Source organism: Vidua macroura, chromosome 11, assembly GCF_024509145.1.
Source record: "Vidua macroura isolate BioBank_ID:100142 chromosome 11, ASM2450914v1, whole genome shotgun sequence".
Classification (NCBI taxonomy): domain Eukaryota; kingdom Metazoa; phylum Chordata; class Aves; order Passeriformes; family Viduidae; genus Vidua; species Vidua macroura.
Genome location: NC_071581.1, coordinates 3102833 through 3120877, shown reverse-complemented (window position 1 = coordinate 3120877; position 18045 = coordinate 3102833). Strand labels below are relative to the sequence as shown.

The 18045-nt window shown below is 43.3% G+C and overlaps 1 protein-coding gene across 2 annotated transcripts in view; it reads right to left on the bottom strand.

Moving 5' to 3' along the window:
• The window catches only part of GARRE1 (granule associated Rac and RHOG effector 1), a 57943-nt gene that overhangs the window by 4905 nt on the left and 34993 nt on the right, over positions 1–18045 (bottom strand). For both annotated transcript variants that reach the window (XM_053987788.1, XM_053987787.1), the window contains exons 3-10: positions 14068–14274; positions 11622–11762; positions 11244–11339; positions 10952–11113; positions 9911–10069; positions 5361–5458; positions 3922–4047; positions 2463–3448 (exon numbers count right to left, since the gene is read on the bottom strand). In XM_053987788.1, the coding sequence (XP_053843763.1) occupies positions 2463–3448; positions 3922–4047; positions 5361–5458; positions 9911–10069; positions 10952–11113; positions 11244–11339; positions 11622–11762; positions 14068–14274 (1975 nt within the window). The remainder of the gene's footprint in view (positions 1–2462; positions 3449–3921; positions 4048–5360; positions 5459–9910; positions 10070–10951; positions 11114–11243; positions 11340–11621; positions 11763–14067; positions 14275–18045) is intronic.

The following is an 18045-nucleotide window of genomic DNA, read 5'->3' as shown; positions in this document are numbered from 1 at the left end:
AGTCTAGACTGCATGCTCAGTAATTGCAGTGGGAAGTACCAAGCTGCTGGTTTGCCAGTCTCAGTTGGACAGTGAGTGGAGACTGAAGAACATCCAACAATCACGCACAGCTCGCAAAGCGGAAATCTCTTTCATCTGACAGCTCCCTACATTCAATACTGCATTTGGAAGATATGTTTCCTTGTTCTCATTTGACACATCCAGAAAAGACCTCCACAATGTTTTGCTGAATGCAAATTAAAAAGACAGTGAAGAAAACTTTCTTTCTCTGCCTCCTTTATTAAGCAAGGGCCATCTGAGAGCTATCTAGGAACAAAACATCCCCACTAGAGCTTGTTCTCCCTCTGAAATATCTTTATGTCTATTTAAGATGAGGCTGGAAGCCAGACAGTTCCTCAGATCTAAGAATAGAGTCTAGATGGTTTCTGAAGGACAACCAGGCTTTTTTACCTGTGGACAGCATTAAGTTCTAAAGCGCTGGTATATTCAAAATAAAAGCTTGTGTTAATTTTTACCTCACTGAAAACATCAGGTGAACAGTTTTTCATCAGATAGTTTTTTACTCCAAAAGATTGGTGTTACCAACATTCCTTCTGTTAGTTCTTATTGCAACATTTCTTCAGCAGGTTCTTAGTGATGACTGAAGTACTACAAAATACATCGTTGGGACTAGTTAGGCCTTCAACATGAAAAGCCATAAATTTCAATTTTATAAATTCTTAATCAGCAGTTTTGCATCTGAAGAGAGACATCATTTTCAGACTCTAAAAGTATTTCTCAAAAAAGTAATGTGGCTTGTTTCAAATGACAAATGTACAGTCCTAGGAAACCCTGGAAATGAAAAACTGTTTTCTGTTATACAGCTTTTTGTGTGACACTAAATCTTAAAATGAAAACTACACCACAGCTCAACCTGGCAAGTTCTATGAAGAAAAGTTATTTCTAGTGGAAAAGTATTCAGTTGGAAGGATTTTTGTTTGGTTTTGGTTTTTTAAACACCAGATCTGTTAAAAATACTGTCTACTTATTACTACAACTGTAGAAGTGGGTATCTTAATCCACTGAGCACCATTTATGGAACCTTGAGTAAGTCACATTTTCCAAGTACCACTTTCTACATCCTTGACATTCATCAAATGGAATAAAACTACTTGTTTAATGTAGAGCGAAAGGAAAATACTATAGAAACAGAATGGATTCAAAATGCTGAGAATGTCAGTCATTTGCATACCAGCTTTCTTTTCCCTACACACACATGGACTTAGTGCTTGCTGAGAATAATTTTGTCCTTCCTTAGAGGCTGTGATAATCCTTAAGTCTGTACTCTAAGTATGTTTAAGTAAGATGATGCTAATTCAGACTTACAGTTATTAAGCAAGAATGTAACTATGGTGGCTATTTTTGCCATAGAAACTAGACTAATTAATCAACTAAGTTGATAAAATAACTATCATAATTATGAGTCAAAGGAGCTGGTTTGAGACGCCTACACATTCCAAACACAGACGAGTGCAAATGAACACGGGAAACTGAGCCCTACTTTGATAAAAGGTTTCCCTGTTCTCTGCTCCTCCCTCCAGGCAGTTGCCCTAAATGCACACTACAACATTCCTGCAGCTGTGTTCCAGGCCAACAGAAGTTACATTTACAAGGTAGCAGCTGTGTAAGTTGTTCGTAATACTACCATCAGAATCACACAATCACAGAATATTCTGAGTTGGAAGAGACCCACAAGGATCAAGTTCAGCTCTCAAGCCAATGAACCACATGGGGATTCATCTCTTAAATTCCACGGTCAATTTCTTGGTCTGTAGCTATTTGTTTATGACTCTAAAATTTTATTTCAATTCATCTATATTTACAATTTATTGGTGGTCCAAACACATGTGGCAAACCTCATGGCACTTGCTCTTAAGTCTCTAAGCCTTTGACATCCAAACTTTTGACTGCAGAATCAGCTGTGGAACAGGAATCAGTATGACTCCCAGGGAATTGGGGAGCAATGGAGGGAAAATGTGGGGATATGGGAAAGATGCAACCCATGGCTGTATCTCCAGGTTACAAGACTACTAAAGAGCAGGAAGAATAATTCTGTCGAGAGGGAACACACCTGAGCTCAAGAGTTTGATTTTAAACGATTTTACAAACTACGTATAGGAGGAACATAATCTCTAAGTATCTTTTCAGTACTCTGCTGTGCTTCATATAGGAAAGGTCAGACTACTACAACTGGAAAAAGAAACAAGGAATTGGTTTCCATTCTTGCTTATTAATGAAAGTTTTAAGATCATCTTCTGTTAAAAAAGCAAATAAGCACATACACAAGTCCCTGCTTGCACTGGTCAGCACCCTTACATTCAGTGGGCAGCACGGGGAAATGACAGTTATTGCCAGTAATATTTCACAGTACTCTTTTACAAATGACCCTTAAAAAAAAGCGTAATAAAGGAAAAGACACACACCTGCAGGGTCAAAAGGCAGGATTTCTCCCAACATTCCAAACACTCCATCAGTTTGGTCACGATTTGGCCATGTGTTGTTTCTAGGTCCTTGTGGTTTCTGTCCTAACATCTCTGCCATCATATTGTCCATATAGCTACTCACAAGACCCAAGCTGTACAAATCAGAGCTTAAATCTGAAAAACCAGGATTGTTCCATTGATTTATATGAGACAATCCAGCTCCAACAGCCGGAGCTTGCTGCTGTGAAGAATTACTGAGCCATTTGGCAGGTACACGTTGCTGTGGTCCAATAGGTTGAAGCAAGTGTTGGTAATACTGCATTTGCTGCTGCTGCTTTTGGGACTGCTGCTGGGACAAGCCTTGCTGAGGAGGATGCAGTGGGGTGTGAGACACAGACTGCGGCTGCTGTTGAACTGCTCCCGACTTTTGTTCTGCTGCTGTAGAGGATGCAACAGAGTTCCTTCTTTTCACCATCGGAGAAGTCTGCTGGGATTTGCCCATGTTAAAACCAGACAAGAAATCTATAACATCTTGCATTTCTTGGTCAGTTGGTAAATTCATACCTTTGTCATCCTTGCCATCATCTGGTTTGAAGAAGCTGTCCCGCCTTTCCACTAGGAACCCATTGACGAGCTGGTTATTTGTGCTCTGCACTGGCTGCAGGGCATCTGCGCTCCGAGGGAAGTTACCAATGTTCAGGATGTTCTGCAACCGTGCGTCCATGGTAGTGGGCATTTTAGCTTTCTCCTCTGAGCTGGAACTTATGAAGACGTTTTTGGAAGGTGTATTGGGGATTGAGTAACTTCCTGTGTTACTTGTACTAGTGCAGGACGTTTTTTTTGTAAACCGTGAAGTCAGTTTTGAGAATGTCTTTTGCAGACCCCCTGAAGATTTGCTTCCATTCCCCGATGGCATGTCAACTTGGCCCCCAAATTCTGAGATTTCACGCTGTAACTGGATCTGAATACAAGGCAAAGCTTGCTCTCTGCATCAATAAAAAAAACATGTATATCAAACCACCTAATACATAACTGAGTTTGTACTTTGGGGGAAAATGCGTATTTCAATAATAGCTCAAGAAAGAAACAACAGTAAAGGCTGCCAAGTCCAGTAGCTACTTCTTATGGTAACAAAGCAAATTATTCCTCATATTTGCAATACTTTCAACTCCTTAAATTTTAGTTGTGCTTCAAGACCTAAATGGAGACCAATTTCATACAAATCAAGTATTTTTGTAAGAGAGAAGCAAATACTTTTTAACCCTTGGATAAGCTGCTGGTTTGGTTTTAAGCACTCTCTCCTGTATCTCTGGATGTACCCAGAAGGTATCTGTGGGGATTAACAGTGTCTCATTCTCAGTTTGACTCCTGTTTTCCCGTTCTGATGAGCTGGCACTATCAAATCCCTCAGCACAGATTATTCAACGACAGCTTAGTTTGAACTAGAAAAGAGATGTACCTTCCTTCCTTCCACCTGTGTGTATCAAACACAGCAGTATACAGCACATCTACCAGCCCCAAAGTCTTCTCCGGATCCAGACTCCTCTGTAGCAAAGACATTGTTGCTGGATCTTCTTTCAGACACCTGTCATCATTGAGTTTAAATTAGAAATCAAAACGCTCATTTTTTTACATTAAACAATTCTGCCATATTAATCAGAATACAGAAGGCCAATCGCTGCACTCCTGCAGAACGACATGGGAATGCCTAGGGGTTCCTGGGCTGCAGCCTGAGCTCTGGCTGCTGTGGAACACAGAGCTAACCTAACTGCGAGGTTCAGCACTACAGTGTATTGAAATCGTCACTGACAAGAGCTCTTTAGCAGGCACAGTTCAGGCACAGCAGCAACGGACACAGAACACACAACAGCCATTTCTGGAATAGGGCAAGAGCCTGACACAACCAGCACATGCCGAGAGCCTGAGCCTGGCAGAGTCCGCGCGGAGATGGTTCCGCATTTCCAACAGCGCGCGGCGGATGTCCCTGAGCCGGGAGCGCTGGGCTTGCGACGTGCTCCCCGCGGTACCGCCGAGCGCCAGCAGGCGGCGCTGCCCCCGGCAGCGAGCCACGGGCAGGGCGGACAATCCCGGAGCACCGGGACACACAGACAGACGCTGACAGACACACACACAGTGACACTGACACACACACGGTGACACACAGAGTGACACTGGCACACACAGAGTGACACTGACACACACACCGTGACACTGACACACACACCGCGACACTGACACACACACTCCTTCCTTCCTCCCTTCCTAGGAAACAGCACCAGGACACACATCATACATACATGCATACCCAGCAGCATCACTAGGAACAGGCTGCCTCTGTAAGGAGTCAAGTGAATCAAATGTGTTGCACTGAAATTCCTAACACTGACTCCTTCCAAGCTAGAGACAAGTGCTACCACTGCTTCCTGTTCCCACTGCTTTTAACGGGAAGAATTCCTCACAAACTGCAGATCAACCATTCTTTACTAGGCAGTCACCTAAACTGGTAGAAACAGCACCTCTTGGAGCCCAGAGGTCCCCGGTTCACGATAGCACCTAAAGAACAGCCCAGTGAAGAAAGAGCAAAGGCTGTCACATTAACTCAGCTGATTCTTGGCCTTTCTGAGCTACAGCTGGGACCTGCCAGGGTGGAGCACAACAGGAGTACCGGTAGGTTATTATTTTTGAAACCTTCTCTTTTATTATCAAGCTTGTACATTTTCTACAAGTCTCAGTGCCCCAGCACTGCCTCTCTTGCCTTGTGTCCTACAGAGGAATGGAGGTGTTCAACCAGTCCAGGTAGAGATGCACAAAATTGTGCATGTTCTTTCTTCCATTTGTACTGCAACAGTTTTCCCCACGTACTTCAGTCACAATCTGCAATACAGTATTTTTATTTACCATGTTGATGGAACTTGCACCACAATTCTGGATCCTTCTAAACTTATCTGAGGAGCATAGGCTTCTTTATTTTCAATCTGTGCCGTGTCCACAACCACCTAGAAAACAAAAGGGAAAAAAATTTAAGGATTAGTTATTTTATCACCCCTAGTTAAACTCCAATAATCTCCCCTCCCAGTCATGCTAGAGATATAAAAAACCCAAAATAAAACCAAACCAACTCACTAAATCATTGTGAATTTATTTTAATATAAAATTAGTTTAGTACAGAAACCTGTATTTCAAGGACTTCATTCTTCTCTGTTACATCCTGTAGTAATGCATCACTATGTTGTAACCAGCTGCTCTGCCTCCCTGCTGGTGGTTCTCAGTGGCTCCACACAACAGCCCTCATTTTTGAGAAGTTCAGCAGTTACTACGTTAAGAGCTCCCAAACACCTACTCAGCAAAATGTTTTAAATAATTTCGCTGTAGTGCGTGGTATGATATAGACAAGTAATATCCAGCCAGAAACCCTTCAAAATTCCTAACATAAATCCCCCCTTTCAAGGTTATAAAATTCCACACCAACATGTCTCTATTCTACCTAATGAAACGGTACTAATATTAATTCCTAATTAAATAAAGAGAAACTGTTCAGTTTGTTGGACTCTGAGCCATCTGTAAGATGTCATGAAGACATAAGGAACAGGAAAGTCTTGAAAACCAACCCTGTGTCATGAACCTTTCTTTTTAGACAATGGAAAAGGAATGGATTCACTTCAGCTTCATTTAGCCGTTAATTTACTGATAGTAAGTTCCATATTTGGTTCAGGCCTTCTGTTGTTGTCCAGTTTGCGTGGGTTGGCCTTTTTGATCATTTCCATAATTTCCTATTTTGGTCATGCTGAAACAGCAGCTTTTTGGCAGCAGTCAGCAGTTCTTGCTTCAGTGACTAGCAGATTGGCTGTATCATTTATCCTTGAAATGGCAAATGTCCTCTGGTATAAATAAGCCTCAAGGGACATTATTGACTTTGTTGCCATCACCTAACCGACACTGGTCCTGCTTCTAACTGGTTGTCTGTTACTGGGTATGAAAAAATGCGAAACATAATGCTGAGTTTCTTCTCTCTCACTTCAACAAAACCATCAAATAACACTTAATCATAATTATTTCCCACCTTTCAAATATTTTAGCATAAGGCCTTCTTTTTTCCTTCAGTCAACTCTAAGCATTTGCCCAGGATTATTAAATTTTAAACATGTCTAAGCATGCTGACAAAAGGCCACACTATCATCCACCCTGAAAATACCTCTCATTTTGTAACAGGACAATTCCAGTAGTCTTTTCTTGGTGTTTTTATATTTTAATTTTATTTAATTTGGTAAACTGCAATTCAGCCCTCTTGCAGGGTAATTTATAACTGTGATAACAGTTAATAACTGTTAACAGATAACTCCATATAACTGTGATAAGGAGAAATGAACTCAGGAGTGATTGTTTTCAACTCCCAAGAAAAATATGGTGTGCACCTCAGACCTGAAGTCAGAAGTAAAACTCTGATTTGTGCAGGCCTGTGCCTGGTTCTGGTTGTGGTGCATGGTTGGTGTCCATGGTCCAGGCTTTGTTGGGGTGTTCCTCCCCCAGGACAAATCTTCATTTCTTCTCTTTGCAAAAAGCTTTACATTTCTCAACATCTGTCAGAGTCAGGACATCTAGGATTTAAGCTTTACTAGGGGATGTAGTACTCCTGCAATGCATGTTGGTTTTTGCTATGGGAAGATCTACTAGCACAAAAAAAAAAAAGAGTTTTATCTGTTAACCTCTTTGCATAAGGCCAACTGGAAGTTTTATTTCTACTCATCCACTGAATTCAGCTATTTGAATGTACATCATTTTTATTCAAACATGCAGATTTCATCAGCTGACCCAAATCTCAAAATGCAATTCTGATTATACACATGCTAAGGTAAGAACTGAAAATCAGCACTTCAAATTATTGATGTTAAAAAACTACAGCCCAAAATAACCAAGGAAACTAAGTCACAACTCATTGTGCTTTCCACACCTAATGAGTTGTTTCTTAAAAGGCACAAGATAGGTTAAAACCAGTGAGACTGTCAAGTAATGTTTTTTCCAACTGGGCATTTGAGATACAGATCCACACACAATTATGAATGAATGCAGACAGCCCATTATCTAAAAGCAGTACACCAAAGCCTACATAATACTGTGCCATGATTAATTTATCTGCCTTCTTCACAAAATAAACCTAAAATAAACATATCCTCCCTCCCCGCCTGGTGGTGCTTAGAGAACAGCTTCCTGTACCTCAGACATCCATTGTTCTTGTTTCACAGGTGCTTCCTCTCTCCCTTCCACCCAAAGAACTCTTTAAAGACCCAAATTACAATTTCTTGTCACTGCATGAAGCTACATACAAGCATAATTAGATGTTGAAAAAAAAGATGGAACACAGTTTATAAAGAAAAACCACAACCCTCATCCCCTTCTAAACTGTAACAAATCAAAGTGAGAATGAAGGAGAGCAGGCTTGCAGGTCTTCTGTCATGTGCACAGCTCATTATGTGTCTTTGAAGAGTGAAGCCTGATACTTTCAGAACCTGAGGTTCATGCAAAAATCTTTGGAGACGTTCAGGACCCAACACAAGTGAAACTCCATAGCACTGTCATTTGGGAGAATGTGTAAGCAAGTTTTATAGTGACACTCTCCAAAAGTGATGACAAACCTGAAGAATGTCAGTGCTTCAATTAGCAGCAGGTCTAACTCGTTATTTCTAGACTGAGGGACAGCAGATTTCCAGGTTCCTGAGTCCAAATGTGCCTTGTGCCACTCCTCAAACCCCCTCGGGGCAGGCCATGGGTGTGCACAGCATTGAAACCCACTGGAAAGGAAATGGTGGAAGGTGCAGCATCCTCCCAGGCACTCCTCATCCAGACACTCAGGAGCCACAGCTGCTCCTGGATTACAGCACACTCACACACGGCTGCTGAGCATCTCCTTCCTCCTTGGCCTCATTTCCTGGACCTCGCTGCTGACTCCCAGCATCCTACCACCAACTGTGGCAGCTGAAGACACAATCCCATTTACCCCTATCCTTTTCCAGTCCTCCCTGTATTTACTAGTATTTAATACATGTTTTCTTTCAAAACACCTAAGTAGAAATTTGATAGATCCTACTATTCCACAGTTTCTCTGTCCCTGCAAAAATACCACCTTATTATGCCTCCCTGTAAAACTTCTCAGACAAAGCACTACCATCTCCTGCCCTTCAACCCCTGTATCTCAGGAAGTAAGGACTGACAGCAGGGGCACTGCTGCTATGACAGTGATGGGCTGCACCTTTGATTTTAGGCTGCCATTGTATGAATTGTCAGATGAATTCCAGTGTCATTTCAACCTACTTCTCTAACAGGTATTTAATATTAAGGGACTATCTACTATCTGATATCTAGTATCAAAGGGATCCTAATGTAGAAATATTTGGCAAATTCATAATTTCCAATTTATAATTCAACATTATTGGATAACCTTTTAACAGTACCAAAAGCATATGGTTTAATTTGCTAGGATGGAAGGGTCTCAGTCACCTAACCAGCTGTGTGATTTGTCTGAAAAACAGAGTTAAAAATATGCAGCTATTTGGGTCTTTTAATCACAAATTAATTACAAAGTCTTCATGGCCCCCCATCACCTTGAACAAGGAATCAGCAATGAACAAGCAAGAAGCATTTAACTCACTGCAGGTTAAAGACAATTCAAAGAATACTTGACAAAACTATCATAGGCTACAGTGTACCTTTATGCTTGCATTTCCTTCCTATGTTGAAGGTGCAGCCTTTTCCCCTACTCACAGTAGTCCAAAAAACCTACATGTCATGGACAAACACTTCACAAAGTGCAGAGATTGCAGTAATTAGTCATGGGAGCACAAATGCATTTTCTTATCAGAGTATGTTCCAAGCATCTATTTTTACCAGCTGCTTAGATACTGTAAATTCCACTGGTTTTCTTCCCCTCAAGAACACATGTCTATAGCAAGGCATTTAATTCTTCTGTCCTCTGTTGGAGATGTCAGGTAGCATTACCTGGTGCAGAGACTTGCTGGTTTTATGCTGGGCACTAAACTCAGCTTCCAACCAAAGCAGAGACGAAATGAAAAAAAATGGCAAGTTTTGAAGCTAATTTGAGAGGAGGTAGATGTGTGTTTGGGTCTGTTTAGTTTTTTTTAACATGGTCATCTACAGATTTGAAAGTATTTCTATTTCTCTATGAAGTAGAAGTTTCATTTCTTGTGTTCTCTCTTGAAACAGAGACCAGGAAGCACCTGGTGCATTCTTCTGTTCTTGTCAACTACGGACACCACCTACAGACCCCCACTGTACAAGGACACACTTTGCTCAGAAATCAAGTTAATTGCAGCACTAAAAACAGAGCAACACAGAATAAGACACTGCAAATTAATTTCTAAACTCCAAAATACCTAGCTTCTCTTCGGGGTGTTTACATAATCTTTGTTTTCCTAAGACTATGGGTAGTCACCTACCAGTCCAGCCTGGCCAAACAACAGCTGCACAGCAGTTTTGCAGGCTCCTCTCCATGTGGAAGGGCAGACCTGGTTCAGCACTTCAGTCACGGGAGAGTCGTCCCGGGGTGTGAGTCCATTATGGCATCCGGCTTCCTTGATCAACTGCAGCATTGTGTGCTGGAAAAAGAATAAACACTCTGTCCTACCCAACATATGATTCACAAATGGTACCACCAATGCTTCCAGATGGGTTTGTCATTGTTCTACATGCTTCTCAAACAGCTATAATGTCTGCAACCTCTCAACAGTCTTATATAACTAGGAGAGTTCCACTGCAGAACAGAAATATGGAAGATTGCTGTTTGGAACACAATACTGCTCCAAAATCATAAACAGTATTTCTGCTTATATTCTTGCAAACCAGTTTAATCAAAACTACAAAAAGCACTGCAAAGACAACAGAAAAGCAGCATTTTGAGCAACTTGTTATTTCAACTCTTTCAGAAGCAAGAAACTGGGTTTGTATAAAAAAAAAGCCGAAGTGCTGATTAAAATTGCCCAAATTACTTCTGAATTGACATATTTTCCATTTGTTTATACTGACATCAAAAGGAGCTCTGTTACAAAGTATTTTTTCAAGTACTTCCCTTAGTACCAGGCTGGGCTGACTTATTTGTGCACCTAAGAAGATGAAGGTTCTGATACGCATCACTGGCTGGGGAATCTGCAAGGGCTCACTTTCCTCTGTGCTTCTTCATAGCTAACACATCTCTTTTCACAAAGTTCACAGACTCACTGCATACTAGATCTCTATGCCTGTTATGCCTGTACCTCTCGTATTTGACCAAAATTGCTCAGGTTGTCAAAATGTTATCACAAACAGGTGCAGCCCTACCATGTTATCAACATTATGTAACCACAGCAAGCCAGGCTGAAAAAAAAAGCACTTTTAAACACAGGTTTGGCATGGAACTTCTATTACTGTTGTTCTCTACATTTTAATGAATTCTACTCTTTCTCCTCCCATCTTTACTTCTGTGGTTAATTAGGAGTTATTACCGTTTTCAGCTTCAGGTTTTCTGCTGCAGACTCATTGAAGGAGATTCCTTTCAGAAAATGGGATCCAATCTGGACAGGGACAGTGGGCAGCTCACACTGAATAGGCTGAGGTGGAGTCTGTCTCCTTCCTGTTTGCTGAGCTTCAGCTTCACTGCAGCAGCCCTGAAGAACAGATCAAACAGAAGAAACAAAGACATTAGAAAATCCTAACATGGGTCCAAATGTTTGTGTATTTTAAGTACCCTTTTCAAGGTGAGGAGGGATGAAAGAGAGCAGGTTTAGCAGATCCTACCTGAAGACTTGCTTCAATTGCTTTTGGGTTCAAGTGGAAGCCAGCCTTCATTGCATATTCACAATGACCCAAGCTCTCCAGAGCCACTTTGTAAGCCTAACATTAAACAAAAAGTTGAGATAGCACAGGTGTATCACCAAGGAAGCAAGCACACAGTCACTGTGTCTGGGTACAGCCAGGGATTGGTACAAGGATTTACCCCACTCAGTTCTATGGCATACACACATTTATCATGTAAAACTCCAAAGCTGTAATTCCCAAATACCTCTGAGCTGTCTGTGGTACACAACTGTGCAGGAACACACTCCTTCCCTATTTCACTCCTTGACCCACTGACTGTACTACATGCACACAAAAGCAGCAGACTTGAAAAACCACCTGCAAAGCACTGTCAATTTTCATGTTTAGCTCTTTGAGCTGATGTTCAGGGATGGCCACACTCTGTGAGCAGAAAAGCTGCTGAACTTCAATTCCTGCCAAACATCCATCACAGCCTCTTTCTCGCAGTCGAGATGTGGCCTGTAATGTAAAATAAAAATCCAGGGTGAGGAGGGTCAGCATTAAACCAGGTCAGGCTTAATTAAATTTCAAAAAAGGGAAAAAAAGCCCACAGACTTCAAAACCTTCTACAGGAGATTAGAAGCAGCACCTGGGGGAAAGGATCTGGAGGAGACTTTATTATCACTTACTCAACTTCTACTGCTACTTTGGAAGCAGAACTGATGTAACCTGTACAGCACATGGGTGTTAGCAAGCACTTGGCTTCAGCATTGTTTGCTGTTACTATTTCAGGTCCCTGTCAGCAGCAGGGATCCTGTTACACAGCCCACACCATGGCTGTGGTTACCTGAGGATGGACTCATAACTCCAACATAAACAGAAAATATGTTTAATCATGTCTACAAGCACTCCTGTGCTCATAGGATGATACAATTCATAAAGTTATGGGTGATTACTGTGGTGCAATTTGAGAAGTGCCACACAACACTAAAACCAACTGAGCACAGCAAGAAAATAGCTTTGTGTAATATGATTTTGAAAAACAAGATACAAGCCAAATATCTACTTTTAGCTGTAAAATCCTACATCATTGAGCAGGGTAAAGCAAACAGAAGTGAGTTATTTTCCAGTCTAGGAAGGAGTCTTGCTCTAAAGCAGGATGTCCAAACTGGGGGCTACAGCCAATGGACAGACAGAGGCTCACCTCACAGACAGAATTACTGCATTTCCCAAAGTAAACCTTAAAGAGCAAAACCAGTTTTGAGCTACTGACAAAGTATCACCTTAAACTTCACTCTGAAGCAGCAGCGTTCTCCTACCAGAGAGGCTGATTTTATAGGAAATCAGTGAATTGCCTTCCACTCCAAAGGAAATAATTGGCAAATATTTCAGTAGTTCACATCCCCCTTCTATCAGAATTATTTACATTAGTCTATCTACAATTATGAGAGAGAGATTTTATTTATTTAGAAACCACGTATTTTTCTTATGCTATCCTGATACCCCTACACAAATACTCCAAATCAGTCATTTCAGTCAATCAAAAATTGAGAAGTTTCTTCTATTGTTATTTTGGAACTATGAAGAATCTGTATTTTATCTCTCTCCTCCCCATGTATGTTTAATACAGGATTTGATTAGTACAATACTTGTACAAAACTATTTTGAAATACAGGTTTTGTATTTCTGAAAAACAGAAATAGGTGAAGTGGGTTGCTCAAAAGGTAAAAAATAAAGTTAAGGTCCTTGATTCTGTGAAGCCAAGTTTAATTTTAACCACAGTTTAAACAAATTAAACAAGTTAAACTAGAAACTGTAGTAGTTTTAAGAAGCGAAGTATATTATACATAAAATTAACTGCTTTTATGCCAAAAAAGTACAGCTATACCAGGATTTTGGACCTGTTACAATTATCTGTAATACACCTAAAGCGCTCCCAAATCCCTATTTTATCTAGTGAAATATATTTATGCTGCAGTAAAAATCACAAATAATCCCTCTGCATCCATGTATTCATTTGCTTCCCTGTACCTTGCAGATGTTAGTGATAAATGGAGACCTTGACAGGATTTCTAGTCAGGATGACTAACAAGCCGTGTGGGCCAAATGAGACTGCACAAGCACATGCTCCAAGTCATCTGAACTCAGGGAAAACACACACTCTGTGTCTGAATCCATTCTGACCTATCAGTCTCCAGGCTTCAATAATGCCAGAGAAAGCAGAAAACCTCATAAAACTGAATGTCTTTATAAAGTACTGGTTTGGCTGGCAAAGTAATGATTCCACACATGACAGGTATTTCTGAAAGTACAAGTCCAGAGAGTGGCACATTTAAGTAACATGGGTCACATTTCAACAATGGATGGATCAAGCAACATCAAGCTTAACAGCATGAGGACAGAAGTGTTAAAAATTACCATAAAGATTTTCAAGTATAGAATAGAATTTGTGCTCAAAATTTGACAGAAATAGATGTTATCTAGATTATTTTTCATCAAAACTTTGCTCTGTTTTCAAAGACTTGTTGAGGATTTTATTTTTAATTCCCTCTGTTTGCCCTATTTGATAATAACAAAAATCTGTTTGCACTGCTTGTGCACTCCTTATGTACAACCCTATCACAAAGAAAACTTTACACAGGACAAAGATAGTGCAATCATCACATGAGTAAAATGAGTTTTAGTGTCTGAAACCAACTGTGCCACATTCCCCCCTTCAAATGCAGCATGTTTTTAAAATCAGGTATTTTCTTCCTTTGTTAGGACTCCCAGGCTGACTTGAGGTTTCAGTAAATCTACTTTGCTTACAGCAAGACCTCCATACCTCTGCTGCTCCTCTCCATGATCTTATTGCATCTTCCAGCTCATTTGTGGGGCTTATATTTGAGGTTCCAGTCCCACTAACGTTCTTCCTCTCCTGAGCTACAGCTTCAGCAAAGCAGGAGTGTGCCACTGGCTGGACCTTCTGCAAAGCTTGTGACAGGAATTGGAAGTGGACCTGCATCACTGTCAAGAAACATCGCCCAAGTACCTGTGAGAGACAAACAAACCACTTTCAAGCACATAGAGGAGCTCATGGAAGTTTGCCTTCTTCCTTTTTGTTTGGTGTTTGGGGTAAGGAACTATATTAAACCCCGATTTTATTTAAATTAAAATAATGCTTCAGATCATAAGAAATATACAATATTTAAACATTTACTTAAAATAGTAAGTGGCTAAGTGAGCATTAGTTTCTATGAATGCAGGGGACACCAGAATAATTTTGAGTCATTTTTAGTTCGACATTCAACTCCTGACTACTTGATGGATGAAAAGCTTGCTCAGTTACTTGGCAAAATCAAGCACAAAAATGGGAATAGCATATTACCACAAGGACTAAGTCAACACCAAAACCCACCTGCATAAAGACCTGGCTGAATTTCTGATAAAAACCCAAAACATGAATAATTTTCAAACATTAACACAAAATGCAGGAGCTGGCCAGCAGTTCACCCTTCAGGCAGAGTGGTAATGGGCAGGCAGTGGGCATCAAGAGCCTTTGGCCCCATGACCCCACACATGATGGCCAAAGCTGAAATGTCCTGTTGGCACTGCGTGACAGAAGTGCCTGTGGTACAGTGCAATGGCTCCTGCCACGCTCCTCAGCAGTGCCTGTGGCACAGTGCAATGGCTCCTGCCACGCTCCTCAGCACTGCCTGTGGCACAGTGCACAGCAATGGCTCCTGCCACGCTCCCTCAGCACTGCCTGTGGCACAGTGCACAGCAATGGCCCCTGCCACGCTCCTCAGCAGTGCCTGTGGCACAGTGCACAGCAATGGCTCCTGCCACGCTCCTCAGCACTGCCTGTGGAGCAGTGCACAGCAATGGCTCCTGCCACGCTCCTCAGCACTGCCTGTGGCACAGTGCACAGCAATGGCTCCTGCCACGCTCCTCAGCACTGCCTGTGGCACAGTGCACAGCAATGGCTCCTGCCACGCTCCTCAGCACTGCCTGTGGCACAGTGCACAGCAATGGCTCCTGCCACGCTCCCTCAGCACTGCCTGTGGCACAGTGCACAGCAATGGCCCCTGCCACGCTCCTCAGCAGTGCCTGTGGCACAGTGCACAGCAATGGCTCCTGCCACGCTCCCTCAGCACTGCCTGTGGCACAGTGCACAGCAATGGCTCCTGCCACGCTCCTCAGCACTGCCTGTGGCACAGTGCACAGCAATGGCTCCTGCCACGCTCCCTCAGCACTGCCTGTGGCACAGTGCACAGCAATGGCTCCTGCCACGCTCCTCAGCACTGCCTGTGGCACAGTGCACAGCAATGGCTCCTGCCACGCTCCTCAGCACTGCCTGTGGCACAGTGCACAGCAATGGCTCCTGCCACGCTCCTCAGCAGTGCCTGTGGCACAGTGCACAGCAATGGCTCCTGCCACGCTCCTCAGCACTGCCTGTGGAACAGTGCACAGCAATGGCTCCTGCCACGCTCCTCAGCAGTGCCTGTGGCACAGTGCACAGCAATGGCTCCTGCCACGCTCCTCAGCACTGCCTGTGGAACAGCGCACAGCAATGGCTCCTGCCACGCTCCTCAGCAGTGCCTGTGGCACAGTGCACAGCAATGGCTCCTGCCACGCTCCTCAGCACTGCCTGTGGCACAGTGCACAGCAATGGCTCCTGCCACGCTCCTCAGCAGTGCCTGTGGCACAGTGCACAGCAATGGCTCCTGCCACGCTCCTCAGCAGTGCCTGTGGCACAGTGCACAGCAATGGCTCCTGCCACGCTCCTCAGCAGTGCCTGTGGCACAGTGCACAGCAATGGCTCCTGCCACGCTCCTCAGCACTGCCTGTGGCACAGTGCACAGCAATGGCTCCTGCCACGCTCCTCAGCACTGCCTGTGGCACAGTGCACAGCAATGGCTCCTGCCACGCTCCTCAGCACTGCCTGTGGCACAGTGCACAGCAATGGCTCCTGCCACGCTCCTCAGCAGTGCCTGTGGCACAGTGCACAGCAATGGCTCCTGCCACGCTCCTCAGCAGTGCCTGTGGCACAGTGCACAGCAATGGCTCCTGCCACGCTCCTCAGCAGTGCCTGTGGCGCAGTGCACAGCAATGGCTCCTGCCACGCTCCCTCAGCAGTGCCTGTGGCACAGTGCACAGCAATGGCTCCTGCCACGCTCCCTCAGCACTGCCTGTGGCACAGTGCACAGCAATGGCTCCTGCCACGCTCCTCAGCAGTGCCTGTGGCACAGTGCACAGCAATGGCTCCTGCCACGCTCCTCAGCAGTGCCTGTGGCACAGTGCACAGCAATGGCTCCTGCCACGCTCCCTCAGCACTGCCTGTGGCACAGTGCACAGCAATGGCTCCTGCCACGCTCCTCAGCAGTGCCTGTGGCACAGTGCACAGCAATGGCTCCTGCCACGCTCCCTCAGGAGGGCTGAGGCAGGCAGGGGAGCAGGGCTCCCTGGCAGAGGGCAGAGATGCCACCCTGCATCCCCCACCCCCTCACTGTGCCCAGGGACACTCGGCCATCCCGGGCACCACGGCACAGCAGAGCTGCTGTGCCACTGGACTCTGGGGCAAGAACAGCAGTGCCAGCACCCAGGGACACCCTGCGGAGCCAAGGCTCCCGGGGGTCGCGCTCCCTGGGCAGGAAAAAGCTGACAAGTGTAAAACTAGAGAGCTGCAGAGAAAGGAGGATTCTCCACATCACTGCAGAAAGTATTTCAAAGCTATTCAAAGTGTTTCTTTTATGGAGTTTATCACACAAAGCACTTTAAAATGTGTATTTGACTTTGATTTATTAAAAAAGATTCAACTTGAATTCCATTTTAGGAATAATTCATAAAATACACAGATAATGTACAAAGCCATCACACCCTGGAGCCATTAAATCATCTGCCTTATTTTCAGCTACATTCTTCTGGATTAAAACTATTCAGACACAATGTATCTTCCTGGCAGGACTCTCCAGTCACACCAACAGTTATATGCATTTACTATCTACTTCACAAGAACCAGTGGTGGCAATGCTTTTTTCCACTGCATTCAGACTCCTTTTGACATTCCATTCTGGTTCAATCACTTCCCTTCTTTGTACAAGGCATAGAATTAAACACTTTTGCTACTTTGACTGACCTCTGAAAGTGGAGCTTGCCTTATTAAAAAAAAATAGTCAGCAAATGATAAAATGAAGAAAACTCCCAACTTTCCTGGGTACGAGATTAGAAAGATTTATAAGAAACTGCAGGAAGAGGCAACTGGTGATCTGAATTATTTCTGTGCAGGAAGAATGCAGTTCTCAGGGGAAGATGAAACTAGCACTCATTAGGAATTTCAAGCTGATTAAATTTCAAAGAATATTTAAGGTACAAAGGTTGAAGCTTCCCCAGCCTGGGAATAATGCTCAAAATAAACAAATTATTTAGGTTTTAAGTGGCAGCACAAAACATTCCTACTTATTACTCACAATGTTAAACAGTGAAGATAAATAGTAACATCTGCTTTACTGAACTTTTATTTTGTTTGAAACAAATCCATTTCAGCCTTCCTCCAAAATGGGCAAGGATGGTTTAAACTGCTTCACTGTCAAAGTGGTGGAGGATTTTTGCACTCTTAAACACTCTCTTTGCATGGATGGTATATGCCAAACTCATTTTAAAGCTTTAAAGAGCTCACTTGGTCAGATTTTCTGCCAAGGAGCCCAACTTTGTCTTATCTGACCTCCCCCACCAGGGCTGGGCACCGACCCCAGTGCAGAGCAGACAGGGAACCTCTGCTGCACATCCCTGAACAGCACCAGCACATGGATGCAGCTTTCCA